Here is a 27304-nt window from a genome sequence, read left to right on the forward strand (position 1 = left end):
AAAGATATGAACAGGCAGTTTTCAGAAGAAGAAATCAAAGCTACAGTGATATGAAAAATGTTCCAAACAATTATTGATGAGAGAAATGCAAATTAAAACAACTTTGAGATATTATCTTACACCTATCAGACTGACTAAAATGATAGAAGGGGAAAATGACAAATGTTGGAGGAGGTGTGGAAAAATTGGGACATTGATACACTGTTGGCAGAGTTGTAAACTGATCCAAACATTTTGGAGAGTAATCTGGAATTATTCCCAAAGAATTATAAAACTGCATATACCCTTTGACTCAGCAATACTACTATGAGGTCTGTTTCCCAAGATGATCAGGGGGGAGAAAAGAACCTATGTGTTCTAAGATATTTACAGTAGCTCTCTTTGTGATGGCAAAGAACTGGAAATTGAGAGGATGCCCATCAACTGGGGAATGACTGAATAAGCTGTAGTATACGATTGTGATGGAATGCTACTGTACTGTAAAAAATGATGAGCAGGTTGATTTTAGGAAAACATGGAGACTTGCATGAAATAATGAAGACTGAAAAGAGAGCATTATATACAGTAACAGCAATAATGTTCAAAGAGTAAATGTGAATGACTAAACTATTCTGAGTTACATGAATATTCAAAATAACTACAAAAGACCTATGAAGGAAGATGCTATCCACCTTCAGAAAGTGTATGGAACCACGTACTGTATGGTTTCACATATTTATATATTTATAATATATATATATATATTATATATTTATAGTATATATATATATATATATATATACACACACACATACACACACACACACATACACACACCACGTACTGTATGGTTTCACATATATATATATACATATACATATATATATATATATACACACACCACATACTGTATGGTTTCATATATATATATGTATATATATATGTATGTATGTGTGTATGTATGTATGTATGTATGTATGTATATATATATATATCTGTCAAATGTTAGCCTTCTCCAGTGCAAGGTTGGGAGGGAAGCAGGGAAACAGCTTGGAACTCAAATGTAACAAAAAAAATTAAAAAACACAATTATAGAAGATATCTCTCTCCTCATTCCTTTACAGAGGTGGAAGGTTCACTGGGGTGGAACACTGTATATATTTCCTGATTTTCCAATGTATTAAACAGTTTTGCTGATCCCTCTCCACTTTTGTCTTTTTTAAAAAATAATATTCTTTGGTTTAAGGGAAGCTTCTACAGAAGGAGGGGTGGATGTTGGGAGAAATTTAGGTAATATAAAAAGAAAAGATCTTTATGAAAATTAAATTTAAAAAAATTTTTTACAACAATCTCTGCAGGAATTCCTATCTCCTTTTGGCATGAAGGCAATACAGTGGGTTCTTGAAACCTGTGTGAGTATCGTGTAAGCTCTAGCAGGTCTTAGCCAAGCTTTAGATTGTGGGTGTCTGGGGGTGGAGGAGCTGAGGGTCTTTCTAATAAGTGCATAGAGACTCGTCACCAGAAGGCTGGACAGTTGATGATGGTTGGGAGAGGTCACTGGGTTCATGAAAGCCATCTGATTAAGGTGAGAAGGCACTCAAGTTCCTTGAGATTAGGAAACGTCTTGCTGTTCTTCATATCTCCAGCACTTAGTATGTACCTGGCACATAGTAAGAGCTTAATAAATGTTTATTGACTGACTGATCTGTACCAGTGAAAAGAGCCCCCTCATAGATGGAGGAACACAGAGCTACTGACGTACTGAATTTGCAACACACAAAGAATGTCTAACTGCAGGAGAACCATTCATTAAAGAGCACTGCAGTGTACTTCGAATTCATTAGCTCTACAACTGCAGCTGCTTTTGCCAGGTTGTCATAGTTACAACTTGACATGGTCTCACTCAGAGGGAGAACTCTTATTTAAACAGCTCATGAGAAACGTAAACCAAACACTGCCTCTGACCGTTGGTGAATATATAGAAATTATATCCTATGTGCTTAATTTGTCACTGATAATTGCATTTGGTGTGCCAGGGATAAGAGTGGCCTCAAAGCATCAAGGTTTTTGATGAAATTCATTGAGATGTTTGTGATCTGTTACAGCTGGCACAGGGCACAACCCTCCCACATAAGACATCAGCCAAGTACAGTTATTGTCACTCACACTGAGCTGCCTGTACCAGGGACAGGCAGTAGAGAGGCTATCACCACAATGTGGCCCTTTAAAAATTAATAGCAGAATATGGCTAATTAAGCCTGGAACAACTTAGGAAAGCACTTCCACACAAACTGCTGGCATCTGCCCCTTGTGTGCCCTTTGCAAAAAAAAAAAATGATTTTTAGATGCTGAAGAGTGAAATATGACCCCTGCAGCTGAGTAAGAAGATGCCCTCAGGCAGCAGCAATCTCCAATGTTTGTTGAATCATGTACAAGAATTAAAGGAAGTCTAAAACAAATGTGGTTAGCAGCTGTCAGGCTGTGTATACAGATAGCTACAGACTAACCCCAACTCAGATTTAAAAGATCTTTAGTCTTCATTTTAAAAGGATATGTTTTCCTTTCTCTTTGTACATTTCAACAGTGTGTTTTTATACAATGTCGTTAACAAAAACTAAGAGTTAAGCATGGCCTATTGAAATGGGTTTCCTCATGAGACCTCTAAGATCCTCTCGAAAGTCAACAGACTCCACCACACGGAGATTAGGGGGGAAACAAGTGAGAGGAGGATGCTTGAAGAGGACTTATTTTCAAACTTTAATGTTTGGGATTTTTTTTCCCTCTCCCCTCAGTCAGCTTAAAGGAATGACAAGATCCCTTCAAAAGAAGACAGAGCAGCACAGCGAAAAGAGTCCTGGATTTGTACACGGAGATCTTGAGCTCTAATCCTACGTCTGCCTCTTACTAGATAGATGACTTTAGGCAAGTAATACCTTCTCCGGGCCTTGATTTTCTTATCTGTAAAAGGTCAGAGGCAGGGTTGGGGAACCTGTGGCCTTCTAGGTCCTTGGGTATGGCCTTTTGACTGAGTCCAAGCTTTTTGGGTTTTTTGTATGTGAGACAACTGGGGTTAAGTGACTTGACTAGGGTCACACAGCTAGTCTCCAGTGTCCAAGGCTGGATTTGAACTCAGGTCTTCCTGACTCCACAGCTCTATTTACTGTACCACCTAGTTGTCCCCTGAGTCCAAGTTTTACAGAATAAATCCTTTTATGAAGGGGGTTTGTTCTATGAAGTTTGGATTCCATCAAAGGGCTGCACTTGAGGACCTAGAGGGCCACATGTGGCGCCGAGGCTACAGGTTCCCCAACCCTGGAGAGGTAGTCAAGGTGATCTCCAAGGGCCCTTCCAGCTCCACATCTATGATGCCTTGATCCCTCTTGAACTCAAGGGCTGAGAGATTCTAGCAGGGCTTGGAAGCCTGCAGTTACTTTGTCATTCTCAAAAAGCATCTGGGTGGGAGAAAAATCGACTCCCAGGAAGCATCTGACTTCAGGCACTTTTTGCAATCTTGTCAAGTTTTTAAGTGACCCGTCCCTACTTGGGTTTCATTGCTGCTAAATTTCTGGGTTACCTAGTATTAAGATAGGTTTGGGAAAATCACCATCAATCCACTGAATCTATTGCAGCAATGCCCCCCCTCAAAAAAACCACCAGTTGGTTTTAATTTACTACAATAAAATCCACCACTGGTATTGGTTCAGACTCCTCCAAAAGCCCCAACAGGAAATGAAAATTCCTGTAATCACTGTGCCTGTCTACAGTCATCAAGTTGGGTATGGTGCAGTTCTATGGACAGCTAAACACACTTTTTGTAGGCCCAGGGGTCCTAGAGCCCACAAAAATGCTAGTCGTATCACCATTTAAAACTATGACTCTTGATCTCTGAGGCCCTTATACAAGGCCATATATGATGAATAAAAGATGAAATAAATGAGGAAACAAAAGTTCATGCTTCTAAGCATATCGATTTATTATAACTGCATGCCATCTGCATAACAAATCAGGACTAGACATCCTCAGCTTGGCACTGGACCCCAAATACAGGAGGAGACAGATTTTTATGTATGAAAAACAATGAGTCAAATAAGACCAACTAATTAAAAGAAAACCATTAATCATGATACAAAATTAAATAATCTGACTTCTAATTGGAGGAAAGATTAGGGACTTTCCAAGTTGGGAGGGGAAGAGCAAACAGGTACAATTCCCTAAAATGAGAAAAAAAGAAGTGTCCTACTACCCCCAGGTGTCTGTATTCAATTGAAGGGACAATAACTGATTGACCAGTATGGGGCAGTTTTCAAATCAGACATATGGGTTGTTTCAGATGCATAATTGTGAGAAAACTCCTTGCATCAATCTTGAGATTTGACTGAGTTTCTAGTCAGCATAACCTAAGTGTTTAAGGGTCTCTAAGCAGTAGGTAAAGGTGGTCCAGCTTCCCAACCACATAAGGCTGGGTTCAAACAATGAAATAAAGTTTTCTCACAACTCCCACAATTGAATAGTTTTCTCACAAGACAGAAATTTGGTAAGACCCAAAACTGAACTAAGCTAGCTCCAGAACTGAGTCACAAGATGGAGACAGTGTGGTTCACTCAATTCCCACAATTAACCACTTGCTGTTCTAATTCCCTCACATAAGACAGAGTCACTAGTCCATTTGTTTTGCAACTCTCATTCCAGGACCCAACTAAGTTCCAATGTTTTTGAAAAACTGATGTGACCTTTGGCCTTGGACACAATGGGCATGTTCAGTTTACAGAAATTGAAAAGTAAGAAAACTGAAAGTAAAGAAACAAAACAAAGGAATCATTGGAAGAGTGGAGCTCACAAATCTCTCAACTTACAATGATCACAAGGAAGCTTATTTAGAGACTCACCTCTCTGTGCATTCCTTCACCACAGCAAAATTACCATCACCAATGACCTTCCCAATTCTGTATTTGTCAAGAAGAGTTGATGACTCAAAGCACCTGTTTCCATTCACACCTGCAGAAAGGACAGCATAAATGTCAAAGGCAACAGTGTCAACAACTCACCTTGCTCTCCACACTGAAACTTGCAATGTAAAGATTTCTAGACCCAAAGAAAGAAAGGAAAAAGTGCTGCAGACCTGATAATCTGGCTCAACTGGACCTCATTAGCACATGGAGTATTTAGTGCTGGTGCCACATTAGTATAATAGAAAATTTAACAAATGTATGCTTAATCTCTCAAACCTCCGATGAACTAAGTCATTAGCCTGTCATTAAAAGGAATTCTAATTAAAGTTATCCTAACAGGTTTTTATCCAGGCTTATTCAACCCTGAAAAAGCTGTGTGAATATTGGAAAACAGGTTACTTTCCCTGCAGGCTTTCAAGGAACAAATAAAGTACAGAGCAGAATTTTCATGAACCTGATATTTTGGGTTTTTTAAATATTTTCATGAATGTATTTCATTATAATGGGATTTTTGGTAACTTTACGCATTTTATTTTCCTCATTTAAAAACATTAATCTGATGTCAACAGCCTTTACTATACTGCCAGGGGGCCCATAAGACAAAAAAGCTTAAGAATCACTGCTGTAGAGTAAGGACAGTGCAAAATTAAATTTCAAAGTATGCATCTACTAACTTTCCATTATAGTTTAAATTTTACACGGCTTAAAAAAAAGAGGGGAGAAGATCAATGATCTACTTTGACCAGGGTCTTGACAAAATAGCTAGTTATCAGTGACAGGGTCCTTTTTAAAATAATAAACCACAACTCTTTCCTCCTCCACATTGTGCTAAAAAATGTCAGTGATTTCAGCGCACAGAACCGAAGATGAAGGAGCAGTCCATCTATGCTCCTAGAGTTGTTGGGTAGAGATGATTCTGGTGGAGGAATAAGATGTGTTGCTCAGACGTGCCTACGTGATAGTAACTGAGGAAGAGCTTAAGAACCAGAACAAGCTGCCTCTGACATACAAGCAGCCTAACCCCACCGATGACTCAACCCCTCTGAGTGCCAGACGATTCTCTGAGACCCTAAGTTCAAGAGAGGGCACCAACTGGTGTCGGTACAAGGATAAATTCCCCATCCTAGTGAAATCACCGGTCCAGTCACTAACTCTACTTTCCTAAAGCTAGAACCCTTTGTGATACAAAGATGGATGATGGCATAAGAAAAAGACAGAAAAAGGCAAACCCAAGTTTAAAATCTAAACTGCTGTCGACAGGCAGAGAGCCTGGGGTCTGGTTATAGGCCAGGGCACCTCAACCATTTTTTTGTGTCTTGGACCCTTTGGGCAGTCTACTGAAGACTGTTAAGCCCTGCTCAGATGAGTGTTTTTGGATGTATAAAATAAGATACATGAGATTACAAAGAAAACTAATTATATTGAAATAATTATCAATTTTTAAGAAAAAATGTTCAAGTATCCCAGATAAAGAATTCCTCTTAAAGACTAACCTCTTTGAAGGCCCTTGAAAAAAGAGTTTCTAAAGCAGGCTGATATCCAACACAATAGATGATATTACTACCTTTAGGAAACCTGGGTATCTATCTTTTTATCTGTCTGGTGCCTTTGTACACAGCAGACATGCAGGCAGGCAGACACACACACACACACACACACACACACACACACACACACACACACACACACATTTAATGAATTGAAATAGACAAGGCACTAGCCCGCACTTGACTAAGCACTTATCAGGACATAAGCAGATCCTAATGTAGCCCAAGTTTTTGCCATCTCCAAAAGTACTTTCTCTAATTCCTGGTAGCATCCTGTTTAACGAGCTTTTACTGAACGGCAACCTACCTTCAGGGCTCAGGCAGCGGTACAGTTCAGGTCCGCCATTCACGTTGGAAGCAGACCCGCAGTGTGGTGGGATCTAAGAAACAGCAAACAGTCTGTTACTTCTCACGACAAAAGCCCAATCGATGACAAATGGATAAAACCAATAGATGTAACAAAGAGCAACCATGAACACAAAGAGCCCCATTTGCTTCTTAGCACTCAGCCTTGTGCCTGGTGGGGCAGTGGACAGAACACTGAGTCCAGAGTCTGAAAGACCAGAGTTCAAATCTAATATCATACGCTTAATAGCTGTGGAACCCAGAGCAAGTCATTTAATCCTGCATAAAACTAGGGGAAGAAAACAGCAAATCACTGTAGTACCTTTGCCAAGAAACCTGCATGGGCAGTTGGCCCATGGGGTCCAAAAAGTTGAACAACAGGGGCAGCTAGGTGGCAGAGGGGATAGATACAGCACCAGCCCTGGAGTCAGGAGGACCTGAGTTCAAACACGGCCTCAGACAGGTAACACTCACTAGCTGTGTGACTCTGGGCAAGTCACTTAACCCCAACTACCTCACAAAGGAAAAAAAAAGTTGAACAACTGTGCCTGGTATGTTAAGTACTATATAAATGTTATTTATTGTTGTTGTTATTAGTATTGTATTGTGATATAATCTAATTACATATGCTAATATAATACTGTATATCATTTTAATATTATTATCACATATATATCTATATCTTTATATGTATACATATATACACACACACGTATGTATGTGTGTTACTTTCCCCTCATCCCAGTAATTTTGGTACAGGTCATCCCCAGCTTTAATATTTTCACTTTAGCTTAGTTACTTAAAGCAAAGAATGGACACAAAGTAGCTGCCTATTGATTGGGGAAAGGCTCAACAAATTGTGTACATGGGCATGTACAAAGGAATAATGAAGGTAATAAATACAGAGTAGTATAGGAAAGCCCGACATGAAGTGGTACAAAATAAAGTAAGCACAGCCAAGAAAACAGTATCAACATGGACTAGAACAATACAAATGGAAAGAATCACCATCACCAAACAATGGAAAATGAACGTTACAAACAAAACAAAACAAAACAAAACAAGCATGGTCCTAAAGAAAAGAGATGAAAAGAAATGTCCTCCAGCTCCTTTGAGGAGTTGGAGGAAGGGGGAAATCCATGGGTACAGCATTGAATATAATATTAGTTTGGGGTTTTTTGGTTTTGTTTTTTTTTTTTTACTATATAGGGTGACTCCAAAGTTTTAGTGTAGCTAAGAGCTTAAAACTGTACTAAGACTTTAGGGACACCCTATATTGATCAATTTTGCTGATTTCTAAAAATTCTTCCCCTTTTAAAAATGTTTTTGTAATAACAGATGTTTCTGGAAGAATATAAGGAGAAGAATACAGGTAGAAATCTAGGCAATGTAAAAATAAAAGATATTATAAAAATCTATTTAAAAAAAGATTAGCTAAAGGCAGAATGAGAGAGGGACAGGGGGAAGAGTAAGCGATTTTTAGATTTCCCTGAAGGAAAAAAAGGGATTCCAACTCCTGCCCAAACACAATTCTAAAAGCTGCTGCTGATTACAAGAGACTCAAGCATTGTTTGAAAACTCCATGCTTAGAAAGCTGGTCAGATTCGGACTGCTTTTGCAGTCAGTCAGTAAATAAACATTTGTTAAACATCTACTATGTGTCAGACACTGTGCTAATTGCCCCCCCCGCCCCACCACACTTAAAAAAATTTTCCAAGCCAGTTCCTGCCCCATCTGGCAGAGTCTACAATCTAATAGGGAAGATTCTCGTTCATTTCTGCAATCTAGGTTATGGTACTTAATTCTTGGATTCTAAGGACAGCCCAGTCCCCATCAGCCGATATTACAGAAAGAACCCTCAGAGCGCATCTTGTCTAATCCCAGAATTTCACAGAAGAGGAATCTGAGGCTTACAAAGAAGTAATTTTCCAGAGTCATACATGTAACAAATAGAACATCTGGGATTTGAGTCCATATATGCCTTCTGATTCCAAGTCTACTGCTTTCTGCATTTTATATTCTAACAGGCTAGCATTGCCCCACAGAGCACGCTCGGTCACGATTACCAGCATCCCCATGGAAGCAGGTGGAGGGGAGGGGCAGACTTCCGGCTACATATGGCTCACTGCTCAAGTCCTCTGATTGGCTGCTGAGTCAGAACAACAGGTGATGAATTAGTAGTCAAAGGACCGACTAGCTTTCAAATGCTGGCTCTGTCATTTACTACCCGGGTGACTGCAAGTAGCTCGCTTTACCTCTCTTCCTTCAGTTTCCTCACCTGTAAAATAAGGAGATACTACTAGATAAGCTTTAAGGTCCCTTCCATCTCTAAATCTACAATGTTACAATCTACTTTCCATTCAGCAGAAATGCTAACATTTGATACACTGTTTCTATTTCTAAATGCGGACACTCTCAATAAAATTCCAAATATTTCAGCAAGGGCAGTGAGAATGCCCAGCAGAGGTGATGTAGCTTTGAATTCTGTTATGGCTATTAAAAAAATAAAAACAAAAACAAAGCAGTTTACATCTACCAGAATCTTAGCATTCGCCCTGTAATGCTTTATTATTATGGATGACCATAAAAACTCACTCCAAAGTCCGCTCTGGTTGACGTCAGGACAAACAACAGAGGGTTATCAGCCAAGTTCCAACGAAGGAGCCAGTCTCTCAGGGCTGGAGGCAGTCTCCAAGAACAAGCTGTCATAGTGTTGAGGGATTACTCTGATAGCTAGCACTTTTCTTGATTCAGAGTGTTCACCATGGGGATGAAATGAGGCATTTACAAAGGATCACACTAAAGGAGGTGAATGTCACCCTTTATGTAACAAGAATATGCTACTTCAAGGATAGGGGCACAAAGGTTCTCTGGACACAGTCCCCTCATCTCCATCTAGAAATGTGTGCGGTTGGTAGGTCATCAGGGAACGGTGATGCTCATTGTCTTATGCACCTACCAAGTCTTAGAGGCCCAGGTTCTATGTGGCTGGGATTTTTCATGCACAAAGGTGACCAGGAAACTCTATCAGGGAAGCCAGGGTTAATCAGGTCCCAGGGACAGCTTTATTGTGAGCCTTCTCCATACTGGCTGGGGTGGGAGAGACAGAAAAGGAAGCCGCTTCAGGGAAGCTGTGCCTGTTCAAGCCTCTTCATGTTGTAGGTTGGAGGGAAGAAGTTTAACCAGGGAAAAACACTGGTCATATGGCAAACATGGCAAAATGGAAAACGGAACTGGTTCTGTACGTACCCGTTTTACAAGTTGTGCGCATTACTGCAGTGCTCTGTCTAAAATCTGCCACAAAGGGCATGCTTTTGCCTTGCATTTTCTTGGTGGTGTGAGGCCTTTAAGTATTGAAATACATTTGGATATGGAGAGAATTTCCCAGAGCCCTGGTTCTCCCTTCTTGGTCACAGAATTCCTTAGACCTTTTTCTCCAATCTACTTGCCATTTCTATTTCCATTGTTTTCCTGACAGTTCTAACATCAACCTAACTCATCTGCTATTTAGATCATTGTGATCATCTCTTCTTGACCCCATTTAGGGGTTTCTCAACAAAGTTACTGGAGCGGTTTGCCACTTCCTTCTCCAGCTCATTTTAAAGATGAGGAAACCGAGGCAAACAGGGTTAAGTGACTTGCCCAGGGTTACCCAGCTAATAAGTGTCTGAGTCTAGATTTGAACTCAGGAAGATGAGTCATCCCGACTTCAGGCCAGCGCTCTGTCCACTGTACTCAACTGCCTCTAACTCTGCATATCAAAAATGAACATTTGAGTAAGAGTACAACAGGAAGTAGATTAGTGTGGCAGGTTCTTTCAGCAAAATTTAAGGAAGAGAGGATGAGACAACTTTATCTGCCTCCCAGTTTGTCTGAGATAGAATTTGGAGTTCTGGAGTTTGAAACGCGTTTCTGTGAAATCTCACTTTATGGAAACTTTCAGCACTTGATTGTGCTATGGAACTTCTGAAGTCATTTTGGAGAAAAGAAAGACAGCTGCATACCAAGGAGTACATGTGAGACCATGAATAATTCACCTGTCCTTTCTGGACCTATGAGGCAAACTTTTTTTTTTAATTCCTTCAAGTAGATTAATAAGGCAATACTGTAATCTATTAAATGCTTTAAACAGTTATATAACTTGAATAAGTGTTCACATATAATCCCATTATCTATGAAATGATATAAATTTAACAAGGGATAGAGGGGAAGGAAAGAGAGCAGGAAATAAGGAGCCCTCCAAAGAAGTGGAAAAAGAATTAAATTACAGAAGAAAACTATGTGCATAAAACTACAGAGAGAAATGGAAAGGTTCACAGTGGATCAGAGCAGTTTGCAACATCTAACCAATAAAGAGCTTGGAAGAACAGTTATAAAGGATGTTATCAAGAAATTGTACGGCAAAAAGAGAACATGGGTTGGTCACAGGTCAAGAGCAAGTCAGTGTTCCACTAGTACACCCTGGAAATGTCAGGAGAAAGTGGAGAGGGCTCAAGCATGGATCCCCTGGGTTAAACTTTGAGGAGATGAAAGATCTGTTTAAATGTATTATATGTGGTGACAAAGACGAGATAAATACATTTTTTACTCTCCTAACTTGTGGCAGGTTAGAAACTGTGACATAACAATTACTGAGTAACCAGGACTACAATCTGAATTACGGGGCTACATTTTAGATCTGGGGGGGGGCGCCACAGAGTGGTCTGGCAAAGAAAAATAAGGAGGGCAAACCTAGATGAGTTGCTTTCTGTGTTATTGGAGAAAATTCCAAATTGATGAGATCACAGATGCATTTGAGTATTTGATTATAGTATTTGTTGTGAAAAGGCACATTTCTTCCTCTCTGTGTCTTCCTTCCCCATTATTCTTTCACTTGTTTCCCAGGGTATTTGTCTCTTTGCCATCAGAAGTGGTAGGATAAATATGTTCCTCTGCCTTCTAGTCCATTTCCATTGGAAATAAGACTCTGCCTGGCTAGCAACAGGGGTCACAAAATCAGCCTTCCAATTAGACTGATTACACTGCAAAGTATTAAACCATGGGTACTATGCCGAAGTCAGGAAGAGAGAGAATTTGTTTGAAAATCTCTTCACTTGTTAATGAGCATTCATGCTTCAATCAGCAGCTGAGATGCTGAGACAACCCAAAGGTCAAGTGACTAGATATCATTTATTTCCGAGATGCTTCTTAACCAAAGCATACATCGATGACAACATCTGGGATATTCTATTTCTTTGAATTTTTTGTAACCACTAAGTGCTTCAAAGAGACAGAATTGCAGGGGGAAGATATGAGGGACAGGTTTGGGGAAGAGATTTCCTTCCTGATTAGGATCTGACTGGTTAGGGAGGAAGGAAATTGGCAGAAAAGCAATGAATATATTGCTGACAGAGTTCTCTGCCTCTGTGAGATGGAACTGTTAAACCATCTACTCTAGTCCCTGTGCCAGACAGATCTATTTTTTATGAGTAGAAAAGAAAATGAAATATTCAAGGATTCTATCCTGTTTTGATCATAGAATTCTATGCTTTTCAAAGCACTCCTTGTTCACCATGCAGGAAAGCAGATTGAAGAGATACAGTAATGTATACATATCTGTTATCACCAAATTGTATCTCCTAGGGTTTCACAAGGCACATGCTGATCATTTCAGTATGACTGACATGGTTCAGCTTTTGCGTTTTTATAGCTGGGAAGGACTCAGAGAGTCCTACTCTAAATATCCTTAAAAAGAGCTATAAAACATTTCCACCAAGCTGAAATATTAAGAAAAATTTTCAGCATAGTTGCTGAAAAAGTTCACTTTTGTCTAGCAGTAGAAATAGCAGGTTAGCCTTATGGTAAGACAGAAACAGAGACCCATTAACCTTCAGGTAATACTGGATTCCATTCAGGACTGAATGAAATAATATGTATGCAAAGGCATTTCAAGCTTTAAAGTTTTAACATTTATAAACGTTAGCTGTTATTACTTTGATTACCATCTGTGTTCTTTTTTTGGCCTCCTGTGGAGGCAGCATGATAGAGTAAAAGGCTTGAGCCCCCGTCCTGTCACTCAGCAATCTGTGGAATCTTGGCCAAGTCTCTTCACCTATTTTTGCCTCAGTTATTTTATCTGTAAAACAAGGAATTTGGACTATTGATCTCTAAGGGCTCCTCTATTTCTAAATCTATGACACAATGAAGTCAGAATGTAGGACACACATTCATCAGGATCACTTCGTAAAACTGCAATGTAATTCAATTAAAAGTTATTCTAGAAAAACAAAACAAAAAATCTTTGGTGACCATTTTCTGCAATACTATTGTTGACCTTTTCGCCTGACTCTGATTTAAACTGATGTAAAGCCACAGAGTTCAGCTAACACAGATACCATCTCTAGAGGTGTCCTAACCTTCTAGTAACATTCTCAATGCTGTCCAACTCAGTTCTTGAGAGTATATCATTCTTACATTTCTAAAGCATCCATTTTCTATAGTCGGGCAGTGGTTCAGGGAGACCTGAATTCAAACCCCATCTCAAATATGTACTTAGTTATATAAACCTGGGCAACATGTCATAACCTCTCTGCCCCTCAGTTTTTTCATTTGTAAAATGGGGATAACAATAACACTCACCTCAAAGGGTTGTTGTAAAGATCAAATGAGAAAATGCATGTAAAGTGCTTTGTAAATCTCACAGCACTATTGAAATGTTAGCTATGATGATTAGTTGAGTGACAGGAAGAAACTTCTGATAGAAAGCTGGCAAGCCATTTGAAACTAAGGATGCCAGACAACACCAGATCTTGCTGGCCAAAAAGCATCATGTAGAAATTAAAAACGTGTGATTCAGTGTTAAGGAAACAAGAGAGAACAGTCACACTACAGTAACTCAGCTAACAGCATACAGAATGACAGTCACCAGATCCACAGCCCATCTTCATCCAGAGAGACACAGAACACAAAAATAATAACCACTTTTTAAAATGGGACAGCTTTCCAATATGAGAATTTACAAATATGAACAGTATAGCAATCATCTGGAACATTAAGGTTTTTACCTAGTTATCTTATATTTAAGTTAGAATAATAATAATAATGGTAAAAAAAAATCTTCCCCCAATTTTATAGTTGAGGCCTGAAGAAATTCCATGTCTTTTATAATGTCAGCACAAGTAGTAAGTAGAAGAGTCAAGATCTGATTCAAAATTCAATGTTCTATTCACTAAACCACAAAAGTTAAGTGTGAATTTGTAAAAATTCTGATTTAATATTTTAAATCCAATTCAATTTTTACTACTGTCAAGAAAATATGTCAGTTCTAGATACTTGCCTATAAAGTAGAGGTTCTACTGGGGCCATTTCAATGAATGAACTAACATTTATAAATAGCATATTCCTCATTTACATGCAAATAAATAGAACTAACATAGTTATCCTTTGTCCTATGGCAGGTTAAACATGCTCTCCTGTCCTCATACTTTACATATCCAGTCTTGCTTATTCCATTAATCAACATTAGCAAATTCTTTTGCCCATAGGTAATATAAAGGCAAGGAGCAGGGCCTAGAGTCAGGAAGATTCATCTTCCTGAGTTCAAATCCAGACTCAGACATTTACTAGCTGTGTGACCCTGGGCAAGTCACTTAACCCTGTCTGTCTCAGTTTCCTCACCTGTAAAATGAGCTGGAGAAGGAAATGGCACACCCCAGTATCTCTGCCAAGAAGACCCCAAACGGGGTCCCAAAGAGTCAGACAGAACTGAAAACAACAGTAACACATCTAGTAAATGTGTAAGGGAGGATCTGAACTCAACATTTCCTGATTTCAAGTCCAGCACTCCAAGGAGAGAAGAGATGAGTTGCCTAGACTTGGAAGAGAAGACTGCCCATAGGCATGGAGAGTAAGGTGAATCTCAAAACAATTACAGAATGGGAAAAATAAGACTAAGTTGGCAGTGAGATTTGCTTAGAAGAACCAAAGATACCAGAAAGATCATAAAGTGATGGGAATCGGAAACAGAAGGCACTTGAGCACAGCTCAAGCCTTTACTGCTTGTAGTGAGTGATCTTTGGCCTACCTACTCTGGGATAGAATCGGAATGACCCAATCCTTTCACTATTAGGATTCTTCCCTTCCAAATTAGAATTGCCTAATTAGCAAATCAGGACCTCCTTAGCAAAACCAACAGTATTCCCTTGTACCACCTGCCTTGGTGGGCCTGACTTGGTATCAGCCCCTGGACCTACCTTATGCCCTTGACTAAGGGCTGGGGAAGGTAAGGACCACCCAGACCCTGTTGGGGTCCTCCACATAGCCAAAACTCTGGTGCCATCCATCCAGGTACCATCTCTTCCCCCGCCTGAGCCATTTCTAGTTTTGTTTTGCGCTTAATACCCCTCTTATGACTTTCTGACTCCCAGTTCAAGGATTCCCCTCAACATATCAACCTGTGGCACTGAGTTGTCCTCATAAGCAGGGCCACTAGGAACCAGAGCACTCACTGGTCCACCCAGTCCTGAGCACTCTTGATGATCCTCTCTCCTGCCTCCTCCTCCATTTTTGAATTACTTTTTTACATGCTTTGAATTATTTACTTGTGTATAAATACTACCCCCACCACCATCCCTGTCCCCCAGGAGAATATAAACTACCTGATGGCAGATGCTATTTTATTTTTTCTTTGTTATCTCCAGGACCCAGCACATAGTGGCCACTTAATAAAATGTTAGTTGAATTGGATTAAAACTAATCAAGCCCCCTCATTTTACAGAGGCCTGCCTAAAGAGAACTAACATGTCTACCTAACGTCCTTCCTCTTAAGAACCATAAAAAAATTTTTTGGTCTAAAAATCTCAGTTTTTCTCTCTAATAAAACAAAATGCATTGAAGGGTACAGTCACCATCCAGGATTTCCTGGCTAGCTAATCAAAATACAGCCACAAAGACAAAACCTACTTATCCCCAGAAATTTGCAAATCACATTAAATGAAAGAAACTTTCAATAGCAAAGGACAGACAAGCTACAAAACTCCAGGGGAAATGCAAGACTCTAAGGTCAGCTGCTACTGCAGACCTACATTTCACAGCTTCTAAAAGAAGTTTTAAAGTTCAGAAGGTCAAACAGTAACATTTTAGCTATGCCCATCATCACAAGATACCACGAATCCTTTCATCACACATCACAAATCCTGCAAACCTTTCACCGCCAGCAGACCCAAGAGACATCATCAGATAAAACACTACAGATCAGACTGTTTATAATCTCAAGATGTTGGATAATGTACCAAATGTATTCTCCCCCTCCTTTCAACTACCAGGAATCCCTGCAGCCAGATAGCCTGGGGGCAAAAAAGCTCTATTATCCAAAGTGAGACACTTTATACCTCAATCTCTACAGATGTGCTTGAAACATTTAAGACCAGAAGTTTTAGACTTGGGACTTTTGGGATGAGATAAAAGCCTCCCCTGCTCCCTTACCCCTCCCCCCCCAAAAAGCTTTCTTGATCTATCTTACACACTTAAAGAGTGCCTAACCAACAGTCCCAAAGAAAACACCACGACTTAACTACTAAAACTTAAATACTGACCTACCAAAGACCATAAATTACATTGATGTCAAATCTTGATTATACGATGGTCTCCAGCTTTCGGTTCAAAGAACATTTTTTAACCTCCCTGTCCATTCTCCATATCCCAACCCCCTCCTTAATCACCCAAGCACCAAAATCACTGATACCACACTCACTCTGCAATTCCTGCAATGGCTGTTCTATAAAACTTGGCAATATATAATAGCTCTGTTCTTCCTCCTCTTATTGGATTCTGTCTTGACCACTTTCACTATGATTCTGTACTATCCACGTCAGGCTAGTCTGTGCTTTCTGAATAGAGAAGTCTCCAAGCAAAATCATCACCACCAGGTCAACTAGATAAAGCTCTACATGAATAAAAATAAATAACCCTAACAGTAGAGATTTAAATGCTGCTTTCAAGTTTGTCAAATATTTTACTTACATTATCTCATTTGAGCCTAGCAACCCTGTGAAAATAGGTACTTCAAGGATTGCCATCCTCATTTAACAGGTAAGGAAATTGAGGCACAGAGATGTTATGGCAAAAAAAAGGTTAATTTCTGTATTTCTTATAGTTGGGGCTAACAAGTCAACAAGATAATTAAAAAATTAATATTTTTGTGACACTTTAAGATTTAAAAAACCCTTACACATTTTATCTTATTGAAGCTTTGCTAGATTGATACTAATGTTGTCCCCATTTTATAGATAAAGTAACTGAGTCTCAGATGTGAAATGATTTGCCTAGGGTCACAGAACTACGGAGTTTCTGAAGCAGTATTTGAACTCAAGTCTTCCAGACCCCAAACACAGTGTTCTATCACCATAAATCTTCAGAGGTAGTCTCTAGATGAAATATGGTCCTTCACAATCTTATTGTAACTGGTCATAAAAATGTCCTAGCATCTTATTTTTCAATTTTTCAGTTCTCTAAAAGGTCCTTATGTGGCCCACATATAGAAAAATATTTATAGCAGCTCTTCTTGTGTGGCAAACTGGGAACTAAGGGGCTATCTATCAACTGGGGAATAGCTGATCAAATTATAACATATGAATGCGATGGAATGTAATGGAATACTATTGCACCTTAAGAAATGAGGAGGGGCAGTTAGGTGGCACAGCAGATAGAGCACTGGCCCTAGAGTCAGGAGGACCCGAGTTCAAATCAAACTGAGACACATAACAGTTACTAGCTGTGTGACTCTGGGGAAGTCACTTAACCCCAACTGCCTCACCCCCCAAAAAAAAAAAAGAAATGAGGAACAGACCATAAAAACCTGAGAAAACCTATGTGAACTGATACAGAGTGAAGTGAGCTGAACCAATAACGATAATGTGGTAGAAACAAACAACACTGAAAGACTTAAAAAGTCTGATAAATGCACTAACTACCCACGATTCCAGAGGACTGATCAAAGAGAATGTTCCCCACCAGACAGAGAAGATCGATTCAAGATGCAGAATGAGACATGCATTTTACATATTTAACATGGGAATTTGTTTTACTTGACTCTGCATATTTGTCACAAAGGTTTAGGTTTTCATTTTCTTTTCAAAGGGGGAGAGGGAGGAAAGAGAAAAATAAATAATAATTATTTTTTTAAAGACAAAGATTTTTTTAAGATAGATAATAAACCCAACATTATTTTCAAACAAATTTTTATTTTTTTAAAAAAAGGTCCTTGCCCATATTCTGTACTGTTCATTTGAACAGCTCTCCATGATCACACAATACTCAGACAAAAAGACAAAAATCTTGATAGGATGTATTGATTCCCTTTGTCACTGAATTCCAGATTTACTACTTAACCCAGCTATTTTCACTGATAACTAACGCTTATTTAAGTCTAGGTGGAGTTTCCCTTTTCTAAGAGTTAGGCAGCCCTGTGATCAAGTAGCTCTGGCTTCAGCTTTGACAGATAATGATTACTTATTTCAAGCTTGGAGGGACCTAGGAGGTCATCTAATCTAACTCATTTTTCAGATGAGGAACCAAGCTTCACTGACTCCAAATGCAAAAGGGCTGGCTCCTTCCACTGTACCATATGACCTCGATACTAAAAGATTCTGCTTAATTTGCATTTATCAGTTCTCTGATTTTTGGAATCAGGTATCTATCCTCCCAAGGTTTTCAGGGTTACCTAGCTGGAGTACATAGGAATGAAGAAGTGATATGATTGACCTTGCTCTTGAAAGTAGACCTTTGCTGTCAGAGATTCTCTTAATTGATCTTAATAAGCTATTTTAAGTGAAGGGGGGAGGGAATACATAAGATTAACATGTGATAATTATCTGTAATACTCCATTTTAATTTCACTGAAACAGAGCAACAAAGCTGATGAAGACAACGCTGACAAAGCATTCAAACTGATGTAAAAATTAGTGTATTTTGTGCTGTGAGCTACATGATGACAAATCATAGGATGTCAGATCCAGTTTTCTCTCTTAAAGACAGCATACACTGAATGCTGTTGTAAGTGTAACATCTGCCCCTTATTCTTACTCTGGAAACCATGCATGAGATCCACCCAGCAAGTTCTTGAGGTAAGTATCAAAATGGGGAATAGAGTCATTTGGCCGTGTGGCTGGAGTTGAATGTCTGGCAGAACCTCATTCATTTCAAACCACTGTTAAGAAAAAAAAATCAAAAGAGGTTTGATTTTGATAGCCCCAGCAAATCTGGAATGGATCTTAGAGATGCTATAATGCTCATGGGTTTGGTTGTTGTCGTCGAGTTGTTTCAGTTGTATCTCTTTGTGACCCCATCTGGGGTTGTCTTGGCAAAGATACAGCAATGGTTTGTGCTTTCCTTCTCCAGCACATTTTACACATGAGGAAAGTAGGGCAAACAGGGCTATGTGACTTGCCCAGGGTCACACACCTAGGAAGTTCCAAGTGAACTCCAGGCCCTATCCACTTTGTTAGCCTAGCTGCCCCGATGCTTATGTTACAGATATTGAAAATGAAAGCAAGAGAGGTGAATTCAATTAAACATTTATTAAACACCTTCTATGTGCCAGGTACTGTATTAAATGCTACGGATATTGGAAAAAATGAAAATAATTCTCACCCTCAAGGAGTTTCCCTTCTACAAGAAGAGCAAGGAGAGGGACAACGTGTACAGAGACTTTTAGACAACAAAATAAAGTTTCTTAATTGCCAGAGCTAGTCTTCTCTCTAATCAGTTGGCTCTCTTCTTTGCAGCTGAATATTTAGAGTACGAGGACTTGAGTCAGGAAGACCTGAGCTCAAATCCAGCCTCAGACACTTACTAACTATATGGAAGCCATTTAACCTTGTCTGCCTCAGTTTTCCCAACTGTAAAATAGGGACAATAATAGCTCCTACCTTCCCAGCATTGTTGTGAGAATCAAATGAAATAATATTTCTACAGCACTTTAGCACAGTTTCTGGTAAACAAGAGACAATAATAAGTACTTTATTTGCTTCCTTCCAGGAGCTATACTCTTTAGAAACTGCTCCTTCCCTCAGGTGACTTTTTCTCTGTGTCAGTGTCTTAGTGGAGACTGCATATGTGGTGCTCTCTCACACATTTGCCTCAAACTCTCCACGACTAATTAATTTCTGAATTATAGGTGTCTCCTCCTGGACAAGTATCTGTACTTCAAAATGCCACCTATGGGACCAAAATTCAAATAATGGGGAGGGGGGGGCAGGGAGAAAAATTCTGTCCCCTCCCCCTGCTGCCTGCTGGTATCTACAGGTGTCAACAATCCACAAAGTTGCTAGCTGTCTGGACTCAGTGTGTGTTAGTGTGCTCAGCCTTTTAAGGGGCTGCCCAGGATATGGCCAATCATTCTTAGTCAATAGTATTCTGCTCCTTTCAATACAATCAAGGAGAAACCTGTTCATGCTCTGCAAAGGGGATGACATGGTGAGAGGCTTCCTCATTACATTTAGTTTAATACTTTGCTATATACCATCTACTTTTTATGACTAGATCACCAGGGGTTGGAAGGACTGACCTTTGCCTTTCTTTGTATCCTCAGAACTGGCGCATAGTAGGCACTTAATAAAGCTAGGTGATCACCTGACAAAAGAGATAATGGGCATTCCAAGTGCTACTCTGGATCCCCCAAGTTATTAAAAAGAATCAGAGGAAGGTCTCCAATACATTGGTCGAGTATAACAATCTTTGGAGGATATGGAGGAAGATCATGTAGAAAAAGAAGGTGTGGAAAGGTAATTTTATACACACACACACACACACGTGTATATATAATGCACACATGTATATAAAACTATATTTATATACACACAATACACATATGTATACATACATATATACATACACTTTCCCATATATATACTTTTAACATATACATATACACATAAACACACATATATACACACATATCAATCTATATATGAAAATCCCATACTTAAGAGGTGACAGAGTCATCCATCCATATCTAAGGAAGCAAACTTTAACATCTCTGTGCTGCCTTAGCAGCATGTGCTTTGTGAAGCATTTTACAAATAGTTACACAGAATTTGCTACTGATTTAGACTACTGCAATATGCTTCTGGTTGGGCTCTCTGCCTCAAATCTCTATTACTCCATTCCATCCTCCACACCAAAGAGATTTTCCTCAAGTATAGGTATGACTATGTCACAACACTCCCACTCAGACTTTAATGGTTCCCCATTACCCCCAGGATCAAATATAAAGTGCTTTTTTTCCAGCATCTAAATTTCTTCCCAACCTAGCACCCTTTTGCCCTTCTAGTCTTCTTATACATTCCTGCCCTCCATTAACATTACAATATAGGCATACCACCTTACTTATTATTTCTCACATATGACAGACACTTCATTTCCCAAAATTATACTTGGACTATGTTCCCTCTTCAATTCTGCCTCTTAAAATTCCTGGCTTCCTTCAAGACTCACTCAGCTCAAATACCACCTTCTACAGGCCTTTTCCTATTCTTCCCCCTCTCCCATCAGGCACTAATGCCTTCCATTCTCAGTTTGCCTTCCACTTCCTCTATATGTATCTTGCACATAGCTATTTATTTACATACTCTGTATGTATACTGTATTACCTATTTATTATAGGTGTCTCCTACCTTAGAAAGAGCAAGGCTTTTGTAGTCAAGCTTTCCTTCTTTCTTTTTTTTTTCTTTTGTATTCCCTATCACTAACCTTTGGAATCAGCCTTCCTCTTCAGCTCCTTTCCCCTTTCCACTGTCACAAGGCATTTGTATCCTTAAGTGAGGACAAATGGGAAGGAGTCACACCTGAGTCACTATGCTCAGAAACCTTTTGGTCTGGGAGTGTGACATGGAAAGGGGAAAGAACTATTCCCAGGTGGATTTCTAGTTTCTTTCCCTTTATACCTGACATCCTATTCCTTCTAGGCTCTGGTTCTGAGCATGACATATAACATGCCCCCACCTAACTCTTCCTCTTTACTTCTCACGGCTGGGCAATCCATAATTTCTTGTTGGATTGGGGTGTCATGGGGTATCTTGTAGCTCAACAACATGCCACAAGTCTGAGAACACTTAAGTATTTAAATTTTCAGGTGTTAATTCATTAGAAGAGGAGAGGTAGGTGGCAGTTCCATTTTCTTGGACGTGAATTCAGTCTGTTCACCAGTGATGACTATATTTGGCACATAATTCCTTTTTTATTTTTATTTTAATTTTTTAGCTGTTATGATTGGGAAATTTGGAGAAAATGACTCTTCAGCCACCTCGATGATCTCCAGATCCAATCTCTGCCTCTATTGTTTACTCAAGTGCCATAGCATAACTGAACAAAGACTGCACCTGGCATCAGGAGAGCTAGAGTTGCCTCTGCTCTTGCTTAACAATGTTATTTTAAGTGGCAAGTGTAATCTCTACCAAAGTTCCACCATTCTTAAGTAACAGTGCCCAGCATCCAAAGACAGATCTCTCTTGTGCCTCGTTCAGCATTTTTTCCACTAAGTGAAGTTTCATCAAAAGAATTTCCCTAAAGTAAACTTGCAATTGAGAGCCTTCACCCCAGTGATTGTGACAGTGGTTTTATGAGTGAGGCTTAACCCATTCTCTGAGAAGCAGTTCTCGTAATGTGGTCCAGGGACTGCTGGGCGTTCTGGAGACCATTCTGGGGGTCCATGAGGTTAAAAAACTATTTTCATAAAAATACTAACATGTTTTAATTTCTGATATAGTAAAGATAGATAGATATAACCCACAAAAAACAAAAGTTTTGCAGGCAGAAGGGAAGGATAGATATCTGCAATAGTAGTTAAGAGTATAAAGGTGTCCTGAGACCAAAAAGTTTGAGAACCACAGGCTTTGAAACATTGCCTATGAGCCAATTTATCCCCACCAACTTATATTTTTGTTTCTTGCAGTTTGGGGACATTACTCTTCCTACTCTAGTGCACACCCAGGGCTTGTGTTTCCCAGTTTCTATTACCTCATTCACTTTCCCTTTCTCCTACCTAAACAAAAAAAAAAATCCCAATCAGTATCTTATTTTTATTGTGTTACATTATCCTGCAGCATAATTATTTTAATGAGATTCTAGCCCATTAAAGTCCTTAACAATGAGGCACCAGCTTAGTTGAATCACTTCCATGAGCACTCTGGGGGAGGAAGAGGAAGAGGGCTTTCTTCATGAGTCTTCTCCATCCCTCATCAATCCAATCAGCTGCCAAATCCTATTAATCCTACTTTCATAATCTGACTCTCAAAGCTTTCCATTCCCACAGTCTCTATTCTCATTACTTCTCAATAGGACTATCACAACAGGTTCCCGGTTGGCCTCCCTGAGTATAATCTTCCCCCTCTCCCATCCTTCACAACAACTAGCAAGATAACCCTCTTTATGCACACGTAATCAAACACTGCTCCTCTGCTGAAAAACCATTAATGTTTCCCCAGTACCAAATTCTTTGAGTCTGGCTATGAAGTTCTCTCTGTGGTCTGGGTCTAAACTATCTCTCCAGACTTACTTCATGGTACTCCTCTCTCTGTCTCTCTGTCTCTCTCTCTCTCTCTCTCGCTCTCTCTGTCTGTCTGTCTGTCTCTCTCTCTCTCTCTCTCTCTCTCTCTCTCTCTCTCTCTCTCTCTCTCTCTCTCTCTCACACACACACACACACACACACACACACACACACACACACAGTCAAACTGGACTACCACTCATTTTCTGACCTTTTCCACTCTTTTACTCTCTTATTTTATGCAATCTCCCATATCTAGAACCAACTCCTCTCCTTATCTATCTATTGAAATCCTTTTCTTCTTTTAAGACCCAGATGATCTATCATCCACTCATTGAGACAGTCTTCCAGGATACTCCGAGTAGAGAACCTAATCTCTCAAGCTTCTCTATTTAACCCCTTCCTGTGCACTTTTCTCATTTTTATTTGTAGTTTGGTTATTTGTAAACAAAACAAAACAAAACATTATCATCCCAGCTTAACTGTAAACTCCATGAGGTCTGGGTTAGTTCTCAACTTTGTATCCTTAATATACACCTGTTGAAATGAATCCGATTGTTTTTCATATATTCTATTCTCCTACACACAAATCCTACAGTAGAGTATGTCATCATGTAGAACCTTTATCAGACTGCTTGCTTTTTCAATGATGGGAGAGAGGAAGGAGGATGGGAGCGAATTTGGAACTCAAAATTGTAAAAAATGAAGGTCAAAAATTGCTTTTAGATGGAATTGGGGAAAATAAAAATATTGAAATTTTAAAAATTTAAAGTATGTCATCGGAAGTTAATAACAAAGTCACCCTCAACTTTCACCTGGAATGTTGTCCACCATACCTTGAGTCCTCTGAAGCTTCCTGGACTGGTTGGAGAAGAACTGGAGGATTTTGTTGATTTGGGAGTGGAAAGCTGACTGCTGGGAGTTCCATTAACTGATTACACAATAGCAAAGCAAGAAAACAAAGAGAGAAGGGTTATTAGAATACAAAATCATCAGGTTCTTCTAAAATATTAATTATACACATGCTCTACTACTTAACAACAAAGCTCAAAGCAGGCTTCAAACCAGCACTAAAGGTATTAATCTGATATGGCACCTCATAATACAGCAGAGCTGGTAATTCAGTTTTGTTGAATTGGTTAAATGAGAAGGATAGGGTCAGTCTACTACAAAACTAGTTTCAAAGATCTTGGTATCTCAATCAGAAAAATAGGCTTAGAGATCAAAGAATCTTAGAGACTAGCAATTTCTTAGGATATTATCTAGTCCAGGGCTGTCAAACTCAAATAGAAATCAATCCCTGTATGGGACATCTAGGTGGCACAGTGGATAGAGCTCTGGCCTTGGAGTCAGGAGGACCTGAGTTCAAATATGACCTCAGACACATAACACTTACTAGCTGTGTGACTCTAGGCAAGTCACTTAACCTTAATTGCCTCAAAAAAAAAATCAACCCCTGTAGCTGCATACTGACTTGAAAAACCACAAAATGATATTATCTATGTTGTATTGCATTTTTATTTATCTTGTTAAGCATTTCCCAATTACATTTTAATCTAGTTCTGGCTGCACTTGGAATTTTGTAGTGCCCAACCACGAGTTTGACACCTCTGATCTAGTCCATCCATCTTTCTCTAAGCAAAGCTATATTTAGATGCAGCTGCCATTTTTCTGGAGGCCTATAGAAAAAGAAATTAGGAGCTAGTTTTAGCAGGAAATCCAAGGGAATGTTATACCTCTATGGTGGGGTGCAGAGAAGAAAAGGTGTGTTTTCCTCTTTAAGTCCTAGAGGAATATATGTGGAGTAGTGAGGGAGGAAGGGGATGCCTGCCTAGACAGCCAGTAGATCACCCCTCTGATCCACTGATCCTTATACTATGTCCACTGCTCCTTAAGCTATGTCAAGAGAACTACAGGAAGGACCTAGCACTCTGTTGGGGATTCATGGAAATACAGAGACAAGATGAGAAGGCATGGATGGGTTATCCGCATTGTTGGAGAAAACACTCACATGAATCTGATCGCACATTCATAGAAGGATTTAAATATGAGAAGAAATGTTCCACAGCAATGGTACTTTAGTGTTCACCAACCTGCAATAATCAGAAGTTCTTACAACTATTCCCTAATACTGTCAAGGGTACCACCATCCCCTCAGTTACTTAGGTTTGCAACTTAGGTGTTATCCTCTATTGTGTACTCTCTGACCACTATAACCAATTTGTTTCCAAGTCCTGCCATTTCTACCTTCAAAATACCCCCAAGGGGCAGCTAGGTGGCACAGCGGATAGAGCACCAGCCCTGGATTTAGGAGGACCCCAGTTCAAATACAGCCTCAGACACATAACACTTACTAGCTGTATGACCTCAGGCAAGTCATTTTACCCCACTGCCTAGCCAAAAAAAAAAAAAGAAAAGAAAAAAAAATACCTCCAGTATGCACTCTTTCCTCTCCTCTATCACGGCCGCCATCCTGGTGAAAGCCATGAAGTGCAGAGCTGACCAGGTCATTCCTCTATTGAATAAACTCTAGTGGCTCTCAATTACTCCCAAGATCAAATATTAAATCTTTTTTAAAAGGCTTTTAAAGCCTTGCATAACCTGCCTTTCCACTCTTCTTACACCTCACTCCCTTCTACCTACTCTAAGACCAATCTCCTTGTTCCTCACACAAGACTATCTACCTCACTTTGTGCATTTTCCCTGGTGGCTCCCTGCCCCTGGAATGCTCTCCCTTGTCTCAAGTCTCAGCTAAAATCTCCCCTGCTGTAAGAAACCTTTCCCAAAGCTATCCACCTCCAGATAGAGAACTGATGGACTCACAATGCAAACTGAAGCATTCTTTTTTCCTTTTTCTAATTTTTCTGAAACATGGCTAATGTGGAAATATATTTTGCTTAGCTTCATATGTATAATGGGTATCATATTTCTTACCATTTCAATCAATGGAGGAAGGGGTGGAGTAAAGAAGTAGAATTTGTAACTGTGTTTTTGCCTCTCTTTGTATCCCCAGTTCTTAGTATAATGCTTGACTCATATTAAGGGCTTAATAAATGCTTATCAGCTTGACTTGAGCAAAACTCAAATCCCTCCCCTTATAATTAAGATCAGTCTTTTCTATCCTTGGTGGAAAGGAAAACAGCTGGCTATTTTTGTTTTAATGACTGTCAATATGAAAACTACTAGTCATGCCTCAACTCCTCAGATAAGTTATTGCTAATTCCTATCATTTTTCCCTTCTTAGGTTCTACAGCCTCATGATTTTAAAAAAAGCTTTTTTTTTTAGCACTTCTATCCAAATCTGTTCTAAATGGTAAACCCCAAATTAGATACTCCTATAGGAAAGTTCTGGTGGCTACCTTTTATCACATCCCATCCCTGCTTTCCTCAAGTGCACAAATTCCTTTACAGCATATCATTCACCACGATCCCAAGATCCTGCTCTACTATAATCACATAAAAATAGTGGCAAACCAGCTTCCATGTGCATAATTGGGGTTCTCCCCTCCTCTGAATATGTTCACCTATCATTTTATTTTGCTTATTTTGCTTATTCCTCAATGTGTCTTTCTTCACCACAGCAGAAACCTCATTCTGCTATCTGTCACTAAGGCTTAGAGAGCTATGATCTTAGTGAAGTATCCATGACTGCTTCTAGCAATTTCCCAATGTTCTACCTAGGTTCTCCTCATAATCTTGTCTTCTCTCATATAAGTGATGACAGATAATGTAAAGAATGACACAACAGTCATCTAAATTCTATTTGTCTCATTCTGGAAGCACAATCACAGATTGATGTCAATCGTGTTTTTAAATGTTTAAATAACTTACATAAGTGTTGGCAGCTTAATTGGCCATTTAAATTTCAACTTATAACTGAACATTTGCACCCTTCTATTGAAGAGACGATTACTTGCCGTTTTTCAAGAATAATTGTTTCTGGTTAGGTGAAATGGTCTTGA

At 39.4% G+C, this 27304-nt stretch overlaps 1 protein-coding gene across 4 annotated transcripts in view; it reads right to left on the bottom strand.

Moving 5' to 3' along the window:
- Window positions 1-27304, bottom strand: part of DCLK2 (doublecortin like kinase 2) — a 212427-nt gene that overhangs the window by 46039 nt on the left and 139084 nt on the right. For all 4 annotated transcript variants that reach the window (XR_002326070.2, XM_078148465.1, XM_078148463.1 and 1 more), the window contains 3 exons: window positions 24179-24273; window positions 6783-6855; window positions 4866-4974 (listed from right to left, as the gene is read on the bottom strand). Coding sequence is in view for 3 of the 4 variants with exons in the window: in XM_078148465.1 (XP_078004591.1) it covers window positions 4866-4974; window positions 6783-6855; window positions 24179-24273 (277 nt within the window). In the remaining variant the exon portion in view is untranslated. The remainder of the gene's footprint in view (window positions 1-4865; window positions 4975-6782; window positions 6856-24178; window positions 24274-27304) is intronic.

Source organism: Phascolarctos cinereus, unplaced genomic scaffold (assembly GCF_003287225.1).
Source record: "Phascolarctos cinereus isolate Bilbo 61053 unplaced genomic scaffold, phaCin_HiC Scaffold_9;HRSCAF=440, whole genome shotgun sequence".
Taxonomy (NCBI): Eukaryota; Metazoa; Chordata; class Mammalia; order Diprotodontia; family Phascolarctidae; genus Phascolarctos; species Phascolarctos cinereus.